The following is a 12199-nucleotide window of genomic DNA, read 5'->3' as shown; positions in this document are numbered from 1 at the left end:
AGGCTGCACACTTCAGGCCGAAGGCGAAACTCGAGCGCGTGACTCTGGAGTGGCTCTGGAACGCAAACCCATCCACCAGACAGGCAGAAGAGGCAGAGGCCCATCGTAACACCGTAAATGCTAACTTCATAAATCGTCCTTATCTGTCGAACAGTTAATTTTTATGTATTTGGGTCAACTGAGGGCACACATACTCGGGCTCGTAGGAGCTAGGTTCTATGCCTTTCGAGTTGCTCCCTTCGGTGCAACGGGCTGCAGTGTCCGGGGTGAATCCAATTCTCAGTAATCCATGCACGGCCATGGAACGAGAACGGCTCCTGAGCCTGACGTTGACGATGCTCTATCAATGCAATTAATGCATCGGACGATGCAGAATGCTGAGGGCCTCCGGCATCGTGCTCCGTAACGGTGGCAGATTTTGATGAACCGAGAGAACCGGCAGCCACCGGCAATCAATCAATTAGCTAAGCTCCCGCTCCGGGAGGCCGTTTTGATTGGACTTCCCTACCGATTTCTAGATTCAGTTCGTTTTTTACTATCCGACAGGCACTGCCCTTCCTTCGCGGGCGGCGGCACATCTGATTGCAACATATTCTCTGCGCGCAGCCCGATCACGGTCACGTACCAACCGATCCGCCGATTGACACGGATGATGATGTCAATCGTAATCAATGAAGTTGGCACTCCCTGACGGTCGGCCGGCCGAAGGGTGTTCCGCAAATCAATCGATCAACCACGCGACCAATTGCCAAGCCCTTCCCGAGGGCGGCTTCCCAATGGTAGTTAAGACGTTAAGCGTTACTGGCCGGCGACAACGCCGGTGGCCACCCGACCCTGGATCCGAAAGGCTGGCTTATAAATCCATTCGAATGCACTGGCCGTTGGGTGGGTGGCCGCAACGTTAGCTCCGCACGGGAAAGGGCAGCAGGGAAATAAATTTTATGGTTCCTTCGTGCCAGTAACGGGACCGCGTACACCGGGATACCGGTCGGGCCGCTACATGGAGCATGCAAATTATGTACTAAATACGCACGGACGACTTCGGCAGTGTGTTACATTGCAATGCCATGACGATGGGACGCCAAGAATTGCGAGAAGCTACTCGCGTCCAAAGAATCTGCCCAGTCAGGAATGTCAAGGGCAGGCCGTCTGAAGATGGTGTGCAAAAATAACAATAGCCCTTCAGGTATCGAGGGCGATACCGATGTGTCCAATCCTAGAGATTCTCACCAGACCCGGTAAGACGTCCGGACTCTACGGCACCCTGCTGCACAATTGATGATATCGACTTCTGGAGGATCTTTCCCAGTCCCAGGCTCGGCTGACGCTAAACGGTCACAAATGGCGTTGGCCAAAACGGCCACTCCGCCACGTGTGTGCATCGAGAGTTGCGAATGTTTATTTATGAACCTTCTTCGGGCCGAGCCACACGCTCTCGGTCGATGCAATAAACTATGCAAATGGTGAAAAGGGTAAGCGAAGGATTCGTCCGGCTCGGGCCAACCAATGGAACGTCCGAGAGGGTCCGTGCAAGATAAATAAATTACATCGCGACCCGCCAGCCTCTGACTGATTGCTCACGTCCGTCTTCTGTGGCCGATTTCTGGTCGGCCGACAGCATTGTGCGCACAATTTAGTGTTACCTTATCGAGATCGAACTCGGGACCGGAACGCATCGGAAGTCGGGCTCTACCCGCCAATGGTTGAGCAATGATGGCCATTTATTAATTGCATCTTAATAGTAGTAAAAGTGTTATCGGCTTATTTGTCACGAGAGCGAAGGCTTGGCCCTACGACAATGATCGCGCAGACAACGAAGTGGTTTTTATTTTATTTAATAAACGCTTCAGTCCGATCGTTGTCGACGGCCGTTGATGAAGTATGCGTCGTACCGAAGGACGACGTCCGGGGGGATTCTGGTTTAGTTATCAACAACCATAAAAGCGAAGCACCCGATTTACACCATAAACTGTCAGCGCATTGTGCAGCAAAAATGGCAAAAAACAATAAATTGCAACAACATACAGTAATGAACCATATTTCGTGTTCACGTCCCATAAATCAAGACGGACCGACAGAGTGCAGTGTCCCGAGCCCGACACGGGACGGCTCAGGGATTCTGTTCTGCTTCCCTCCCGAAAGGTGCTGTCATATGGATCGCACCGGCAACCTGTGGCAATCAGCCTGAATAAGCCGTTCCCCATCGTTCCACAAAAATCCTGTTTCGCGCGGACTTGTTTGTCACCAACATCGTACCGTGGTGCGTGTTGAATGCGACGCGATTTATGTAAATGCTCAAGAGGTCCTCCGGTAATTGAGCGTATTCTTCGATTGATCAGAACCCTGGAGAACTGAGCAAGAACACGGACACATTGATTGTTGTGGCGGCGAATTTATTCTGACCTCGTACTCACCTTGTCCTGCTCCTGGCCTGGTCGCCTGGTCATAACCTAACCTGTACCAACGCAAAACACCTTGGTCCAGTGGTGAACTCCGAAAGGAAAACAGGCTGCGACGATGGGAATTATGTACTGGCCGGCAGTAGCCTGACCATCTGTGCACCGATGCACCGACCACTTGCACTTCGGGAGTTCTGGGTGTCAGAAATTGATTTGTTGACGTCCGGGGAAATGTTTGCCGCGCGACCCTCGGCGCTCAACGCGGGGCTCGCGACGGTTCCTTATTGCATTCCACGTAATGATTTATGGTTACATCCAGACTAGGGTGCGCTGGCGGATGGTCCTGGACCCGGACAGTACGTGAGACGCGCCTCTGTTCGGTGCTCCAATTGCTCAGCGAATTCACAACGTGCCGAGGGAAGCGATAAATATTTATTCCGTTTCGACGTGCGATGAATTTCTCAAGGCAGCCCACTACGCGACGCACATCCTCCTGAGGACGCGGCGTTTAGACGATTTACCGTGCCGTAATTCTAGTCGCCTATAATGAAGATGAATTCTAAAATTCCCCACTATACATACCTAGAACCTGCCACGATGCTAGTTTCGTCATCGTTTGTCAAAAATGTTCATTAATTGAGTTGTTCTATTTCCTAAACAAACAATCCGTATGCTGTCCGCTGCCATGGCTATGTTTTGGTTCAAGTTAATATTTTCTATCCACACGCAGGGCACCCAGGGCACGCTCGTTCGAGACTAATTGTGGTGGTTGATTAATCGTTTTCCGTTTCCGGGCGGGCGCAGACTGACCGAGTGCAGGCGTCGTCCTCCATTCTGTTGGCGATCATGACTAATTGCGCGCGATCAAGGAAAGTTCCATTTGTTTTCAATCTAACCGGCAAAATAGCTCGGAAGATTAACGCGCGTCCTTATACGAGGGTCACTATTTATATTTCGGGAATAGGAACAAAAACAAATAGTGAAGCTGCGAATATATTTTTATTGTTTTTCAAAGTACTCGTCACGATGATCGATACACTTTTGCATGCGCTTAAACCAATTTTCAAAGCATTTATTCCATTCCGAATGAGGTATCTCCAAAACATGATTTTTGAACGCTTCAAGAGCTTCTTCGGGCGATGAAAATCGTTGACCACGCAGTTTATTCTTCACAGATGGGAACAAAAAGAAATCATTGGGTGCCAAATCAGGGCTGTACGGCGGATGACCCATCAATTCGATGTTTTGAGTGCTCAAATAGTCTCTTGTTTGAGCCGATGTGTGAGAGCTGGCATTGTCATGATGAAGAACAATCCGACGTCTCTTGTTTGTTTTCCTTATTTCACCGAAGATTTCTGGTAAACAGATGGTTGTGTACCACTCAGAATTTACTGTTCTACGATCCTCTAGAGACACTGTTGCAATATGACCAGTTTTTCCGAAGAAACAGGCCACCATTTTCTTTGAAGTGCTTCGTGTGCGAACAACTTTTGTTGGATTTGGTTCATCTTGGAACACCCATACAGTCGACTGCTGCTTACTTTCGGGCTCATACGAATATATCCATGATTCGTCACCTATCACGATTTTATAAACGTCTTTTGGAACACCGCGATTGTATTTCTGAAGCATTTCTTTGCACCAATCGACACGAGCCTTTTTTTGAGCGATTGTCAAATTATGTGGGATCCAACGTGAACATAATTTTCGCACAGCTAAGTGTTCATGTAAAATCGCATATATGCTGGTGGAACTAATGCTTAGGGATGCCTCAATCTCACAATAGGTTACATGACGATCTTGCTTAATCATTTCGTGCACAGCATCGATGTTTTCTGGCACTACAGTCGATTTTGGACGACCTTCACGAAACTCGTCGGACAGCGAACTACGACCACGATTGAATTCACTATACCAGCGATACACAGTGGTTTTTGATGGAGCTTCATCGCCAAAAGTCAAATTAAGTTGATTGACGCACTCTTGTTGTAATAATCCACGTCGAAAGTCGTAAAAAATCATCGCTCGAAAATGTTCACGATTCAGTTCCATTTTTTTGCCGAGACGAAACTTTCAACTAAATATAAAATAAACAAATAGCGTCCGTATGACAAAATGTTCTGAGTACGTATGTCGTCAAAAATGTCAAACTTTACGATGGAATCATCAGATGGACTCACATGACATCAGTGTTGCCAATTCCCGAAATATAAATAGTGACCTTCGTAGAAGACTAACGCAACCAGACAACGGCGTTCTGCGATTGTTGCGTATAAAATGGAGCAAGATCGAATGGGTGCCACCTTGGCCCGTCCATTACACGTTCCTGCTGGCGGCGGGCAAAACAGTGCTTGCCCAAAAAAGGAAGGGACGATTCTGTCCTTCCCAGCACTTAACGCATCCGACGTCCTTCGTGCGCGTGTGGCGTCTACACACGCAACCGGCGCAAATGGACACGCGTTCGCAATCAGCACCGAAACGCAAATCGGGCCACCATCGGCTTATTACGTGCAGCCCGGCGAGCCCGGTAAGACAGGAGTGATCAATGACTGAACTCCCATCCGACGGGCTGTGAGATTCTGTGAGATCGTTGGACGTTTTTATTTATACACCTGAGAATGAATAATGGTTCCGTGAAATTTTAAAGCTAAACCCACGAAACTGGCACCAATCGCGTGAATCGAGTGTGAATTGGGGCACATGGAGTAGCGCAAATGTCTCACTTCGCTACCGATCGAACCGGCGGAGTCGGTGTCCTTGATGGCAATTATGGCTCCAGTCGAGAGGCTCCAGGGGTTCAGGCGCATGCCTTAATGGGCCCTTAAGTCGACACTTGGCAGTGTAAAACGGAGGCTGCTCGTTACCCACTGGGAGTGCTTCTGGTCAAGTAGAGATCCGAAGCTTTACATTAGCCAAAGATCAAGCACGATAAAGGCCTTGCCCACCGTCCCACGCACCGACGGTTCATTAACACAAACCGTCGGATAATTGCGCCTCAAAGCGAAAATGTCTTCAAGGATGGATCGGGCCTTAAAGTGAGTTTTTCCCCAACGAAATCCAACAATTGCTTATGCCATTTCTTGGCCAGTTTTTTTTTCATTTCGACGCTGTCAACAAATCGCAGCTGAGGGCTCACACTTTGCCGTAGCGTTGATTGAGTAACAGCTGCGACCGTTCAACTACCGTTTAATGGGTTTCCCCGGTGCTGATAGATTGGACTCACGATTCATCATCCGTGGTGTGGTGTGGTCAAGCGATTAGTTGGCGCGCTGAAAACAGGAATCAACTGCCAGGAAACACTTCCAGATGCTGCACTTCAGAGCGCGCAGAAAGGCTAAATAGTTGAAGCGCCAGTAGCCACTACCTCCACCAGCCGGGCCCGGGCTGCACACAGATGCGAAGTGAAGCGCAAAATTTATCATCCTTGCCGCCGGTGGCCGGAGAATGAGAATCCCAGCCTGGCCGTCAACATCGTTATCCGGCCCTGTCAGCAGCCGGCCAGCTTGTGCCAGCAGTCAACTTTTGCAATCCGTCAGAAAGCTCAAGTGTTTTGAAATGGTCCCGGGCCCGGAAAATATTATGACTCTGCGCTTCGGGAAAGGTGGACCGGCGTCCGTGGCCGTCGCCAGGCAGGCAGGGTTGAGTTTTTCACCCCGCAACCCATCGAAAGGGAGGCCAATCAGCGGAAATGGCACGGCGCTGATGATGGGTTGATTTTCATTTACTTAATTAATTGAATGCCGCCCGGTGCAGTGAGTTAATCGAAGTGAGTCGAATATTTCCGCTCGCTTTCTGGCATTTCTGGCGCGCATTCTGTTCAAGTCCTCGGATTGGTCCAGCCTCGGACTGCGGCACAAATACGTTTCACGTCAGTTTCGTCGGGCGATCGAAAACAATCTGAAGCATTTCTCTGAACTCTTCTCGGTCCCCAACAACCAATAGGATCACCGGTACCGAGCATTAGACGGTCCGACACGGCAGCGTGCTGGGGTTTTCAACACATTTTTCATCCACTTGAAGCGTTCCGCCATTCGAACGATGTTCCACCAACCGACGAGGAGAAATGGAACAGGAAACATAAATTTCCTTTTCCCAGCACACCATTGCTGCGAGCGCATCCTGCGACGTGTCCTTTGGCCCCTGGAAGAAAATATAACTCATTTTGCCACCACACGACGCACCCGGAGTGAACCTAAGCCGATCGCTTCCTGTGGGTCTACCATTCCACAAGGCCCTCCCTGGGGCTCTCTCTCCTGGTGCATAATTTGTTTATGCTGCCATCTGCAACGATGCAACGGACCAAGGCGGCAAGGCGCGCATTGTTGTCAGGATAGTAATGAACTGAAAGTAATGAAATGAAATCATTGGCGACCGCGCGACTCTCGAGCGCGCACGTCCAAATTAAATTTGGGTCTGCTTTGGGACAAAAACAAACCAGGGTCCAAGGACGAGAACGAGAAGTAACTCGTCCTCGAGCAAGAATGCATCCCGCTCGGTAGAAGCTGTAATGGAATATATTCTACGATTCATAAAATTTATGGAAGCTTCTAGCTAACTGCACTGCAAACAAGTCGCTGCGACCCTCAACTTGCGTCCATCCTCTTCATGGCATTTTATAACATTTGTCCAAAATTAGATTTTGCATTCTCCAGGTTTGTAAAGCATAAAATGGTGATCTCTCTCACTTTGCTTGCGCCGGACAAGCGAAATCCAATTACCATTAACTTGTCGGGTTTTAGATTCTCGTAGGAGGACAATATTAGGTCGAAACGAAAACGTACAGGGCCAGTAAGGCTCGTTTGTATGGAAATGTTTTTAATTGTCTCGCCTAAAGTTAAACATTCCGCATGCTCGCTGCCGACAGAAAAAATTTAACGCCATTTAACTCGCTTACTCGTTCGCTATCCACCCGAAAACTTCTCCCGGGATGCAATTTCTTTTGTTGCTCACCTCCGGCGAACGCTCCGGTCATCATAAATCATATTCGCACATCGCGCAATCAGCGCGCACCCGGCCCTGCGTGATCCTTCTTTTCTCGGGTGCGCTAATCACTCACTGCCGCCCGGCCAGACACACGGCACGACCGGGCGGGCCGCATGGCATGACAGGGCGGCCACTCATCATTCCTGCAGCATGCCCGAGGGACCACGAAGTGTACTAAACGAGGTCCGTTTAGTATCGTTTTCAATTAAAACGTCCATTAACTTTGTTCTCACCTTGCCGGGGAAACGATCTCAACCGTCGACACCAGGCCAGCGGAAGAACATTTCAAGATCACGCATGCTCGTGGGCAAAGTGGGCAAGAAATGGCGAGAATGAATGAAGAGCAACGGTCACTGGATGGTGGCTCGCACGGTTTCGCGCACTCTATTTAAGTCTTCCCGCGCCGAAGCCGGACCTGTGGGGAGGCACCCTCAAGGAGCTGTTTATTTTAACCGGTTGTCAGACCGATTTGAATCCAGTTGCTTATTTACACAAAGGCGAATAAATAATCTGCTGCCCGGCCGAGGGCATTGATATGACTTTGAGCACTCGCACCGGGCGTTCAGTGTGAAGGCGTTATTTATTGTTCAGATCGTGGAGCAAATGTGGACAGCCTTGCGCTTCCTTTCCACTGTTCCCGACAGACCCGAAACACGCTTCCCAAATGCTGTGCCAAAAGGCAACCAAAATAGTGCACCCAATGCACAATGTGCATTAACCAGCATGATTTATCACCAATGTTTAATCGCTCCGTACTCGAAAATATTCAACACTATCTTTGACTCAATCACGGTGGCGCCCGAGGCGCCCTAAGTACCCGTCCATTAATTGGAGCTAATTTATTGGGTCCACGTCCATCAGAGACCCCATTACTGATCGATGGCGGTGCTTCATTCTTCAGCGACCCCCGGAAAGGAACTCCCAGCCAGCTGGCCAGCTGGTAATTATTAAACCATCTACCACTGCCACTTGGTTTCAGTAACGAAGCGATAGTGAAGCGGCCACCCGCAGCCAGAGTTGTCGTTTAAAGGGAAAATAAATGGGCCACTTAGAAAAGTGTAGCACGGAGCCCGAACCATTTGCTGCCTCCCCCAAAACCAGCCGGAGACCAAACCTACCGGAAACAGGAAAAGAACACTATCTTTGAAACTTTCCAGTCCGGCGGCGGATCTGTTGATGAGATTAAACCGGAGGAGTCGTTAGTACACTTAAACCAGTTTGAAAGTTACCGACCCACGGTACGGTGCACTGTGTGGAGCTAGTAAAAGTTTGAAAGACTGTTTGCCGAAGTGTTTATCTGTTCCGAAACTCACATCGCTCATGGGGTGCTTAATTAAACAAGGTGGCACCCGATATTGATCTTAAACGTTACATTTAATACTTGGCCGTAAGCACAAGGTGGACAGTTACTTAACTATTCTAATTATGCTGGGCCCGAATTTAAAAGCAACAAACGAGTGGACATATTTTGAAACTCTTAACCGCTCATCTGCGGTTGATGTGGTAACTCCGAATATAATTGATTGAAATTGTGGCTCACACTTGTTGGAATGATTTATGAGACGGGAACAATTGTTTACCCTCAAAGTTGTCGACAGCTGTCGTGTTTAGAGCTTGATCAAAGCGAACCTTCAGCAAAAGTAAAAGGACGATTCTATGAGCCCGCATGCCGGTTTAATTAATGAGAAAACTTTTCGAAATCTCCGAAGAAAATCGGTTTTACTCGGCCGTCACTTGGAAGACTGATCAATCTCGTCGTATCGCTATCTTGAAATTATAAACGAAATCTTGTGACTATGGCCAGCATAATTCGGACGCACTAGGACTTCATCGCAAGTAACGATCATTCACGTAACGATGGAAGTAACGATCATTCACTCACATGTCACACTACCCAGGGCTCACTCAATTTTAGCCATTTTACTTCAAACATCCCAGAAAATCCGGCCGCCAGCAGCGGTCGAGAACAGCAGCGGGTTACTTTTGGCACCGTCCACGTCAACGGATTCATCGCCAGCCAGCAGACGTGGCGTGGGTTTTGCGTCAGGTCATCAGTCAGCTTATGATAATTTCGTGAACAGCTCCTTCGCAGCTCTGGGCGAATGTGTTCATTCATGCTCAAGCTCCCTGCAGGTCAGAGTATCGGCCTCGAAGCAAACTTTCGGAGCTGCTCGAGCTTTCGGTGGGTCCTGTTCAAACAATCGTCCCACCGATGTGTGGGAAGTGAGGCAGATGCTTCACAAGCAGGCACATTGTGGAAGGTTCCGTCTCGTGAGGCAGCCCCACCGAAAAGTGTGTTGACCTTTTTCACAAACTCATTCAAACATCACCGACAGCATGTCTCAGTCTGGTAAGGATATTAATAGATTATTACAGGACCCCAGCAGCGGTCCGCCAGCTGTAGGCTCCACTTCAAAGTGCCGGTGCCGGAATATGGATCCACCGTGGTTTCGGGTGATGCGGGCGATGCCTCTCGGACGAAAATCTCGGAGCACCCGTCCATGATGACTAATCGAATGCCGCCCGAAGGCGTCCTGAAAGCTTTCCCATTTGCACCCCGGCAACCAGTCGCAAGGACACCACTTCTCGGCAGCGTCTTTGGGGTTGTAACCCTTCTCAAGTCACGTTGCGATGTTCCGAAACCGATTTTCTGAAGCTTGTCATGGGGACAGGTTTCTTCTACGTTTCTTCGGGGGTTCCGGGCAAATAGTTTGAATATTTTACGAAACCACCACTATGGAACCCTCGCTGACGGTGCAAAGTTTCACTCGGACACTAATGGAACAGCGACGACAATGGGCTGTTGTTCGTGGAGCACCACTCTGCAAACAGCACCGTGAGTGGGGCGCTTCAAGAATACCGTCTGTCGAGGGAAGGTTCCTTGAAATCGGGCAAAAACATGCTGAACGTCTATTAAAGTCTAGGTGAAAATGTGGCCCTGTTTTCAACTGCAGCCGTCGCACCCTTTTCAATAATTTAAAACCATTTTCTTGACGGCCGCACACCAACCAAAAACAATTGCCACTAAATGTTATTGTATCGGTTCCAGGGGCAAATGAAAACCTCCAATAAACGGTGAATAAACATAGATTCATCTTCATCCTTCGCCGGCTTTAGCTACCGTCCCTAATCCTGTCGCCAAACGGTTCGAACCACCGTTGGCGAGGTTGCCATAATTTATGCTCACCCGCGATTGCCACGGATCGAGAAAGAAGGTAATTTATTAATTGGTTCTCCCGATAGCTTCATCTGAGGTCTGCGCGTGACTCGGGGATTTGGACCCACTTGGCGAAACGTTTAGCATGCCCAGCCGGACCGGACCGAACAAGATGTGCAACTTCTGTAGCGAGCGGACCTGCTGAACCCGGAGCTTGAGCTGTGCATAATGTTTAGCGGATAATTTATTAGTTTTCCTCGGTGCTGTTGTAACCGTGTGGTGGCGCTGGAGCAATACATTGGGGACTATCAAATAAATACTGCAAATTGAATGGTAGTGAACGTTGTGCTTCGCGAACTCGCACAGATCACCGTCGATTTCATAACGCCTTGCCGTGCCGTGCGAGTATTGAATTACAGTTTAAATCATAACTAAAACACGTCGGCTATTATGGAGGGGCCCGAATGAGGGGAATGTGATTGAATCGTACTGTGGAACATAGTTTTCCTGTGTGCTTTGCATAGGTCAACACCATGGAAATCATGGCAGAGTACAGCTTTATCGAGCAGAAGGTACGATTAATTTTAATGGACCTTGTCGAATTTCATATTCAAGAGGACCTTTGAATTAAAATGAACTATAAAAATTTAAATAATGTTGTTTTCCAATGTCAACATATAACTTTACCAACTCTGACAATCGATTCGTACAAATTGAACCACATGCAAATTGTAGCATCATTCTGCCGAAAATTATGATATCATTAGACCGCAGAACACATACACCGTATTCTTATCTCCGGTACCAAAGCATAATGAAAGCGCCCCACAGTCGCATCGTGAAAAAAGCCAACCCTAGACATTCTCCGCGTCACGTTCCGGTCTTAAAGTCTGCGTATTTATCGTCGGCTCGCATGCACGTGTGCGTGTTTGAACGAAAACTGTAACAACTCTACACGGAACCTCACCGATCGATATCGATATTTTGGCCAATCCCGTAAACATATTTTGCATAAAAAATCAATTGCTGCAAAATTTGCCTTTCTTCCCGCTTTATATGAGCTATTCATGTTCGCCGGTGCCGGTGAGACGAAAGTCTGATAGGACCTGGCCAGAGAAAAATTACTGCCACTTACCATAAACTTGCCACTCGCCGCCAGAGCCGCCATCGTGTCGAGTCCGTGGTCGATGTTGCGATGCTTCTTGAAAATCAGCGGCTGTCCAGTGCGTTCCATCGGTGTCCTCCGGTTCCCTATCGCCAGCGTGGCGGATGTGGCCAGCATCGATCCGCGGCCGGTACGACCTTCGTTGCACTGATTTCACAACCGTTTCGTTTCGTTCGATGTGCCAAAGCGTTGTGAGCTGCTGGGCTGGACCACGAACCGTCGTGATCCAACAACGGGCCAAAGTAAATCTTCCGTCGGTGCCAACCGACGTACACGAGTGCACCTTCAGGATCCGATTTTCCCGCTCGTTAAGGGAAATTCGGGAGGACAATTTTTTCTTTCCCCGGACGGGAGGCGTAAAATGGAAAGCACACGTTATCACTTCGTGTGATCAACGATGAAGGGCCAAAAGCGACGGACGAGAAAACGGATCCGCCAGCAAGCCTTTGGCGCGGTGTCGGTCGTCCTCAAGACGTAACGTTCGAAACTGTATCA

General features: G+C 48.9%; 1 protein-coding gene across 1 annotated transcript in view; it reads right to left on the bottom strand.

Annotated features, from left to right (window-relative positions):
* Window positions 1–11821, bottom strand: part of LOC131208059 (uncharacterized) — a 62206-nt gene extending 50385 nt beyond the window's left edge. The window contains exon 1 of the mRNA XM_058200703.1: window positions 11675–11821. Coding sequence (XP_058056686.1) covers window positions 11675–11821 — 147 coding nt within the window. The remainder of the gene's footprint in view (window positions 1–11674) is intronic.
* Window positions 11822–12199: the final 378 nt, after the last annotated feature.

The sequence above is a fragment of the Anopheles bellator genome, chromosome 2, assembly GCF_943735745.2.
Source record: "Anopheles bellator chromosome 2, idAnoBellAS_SP24_06.2, whole genome shotgun sequence".
NCBI lineage: Eukaryota > Metazoa > Arthropoda > Insecta > Diptera > Culicidae > Anopheles > Anopheles bellator.
This window is presented reverse-complemented; position numbering and strand designations above follow the sequence as displayed.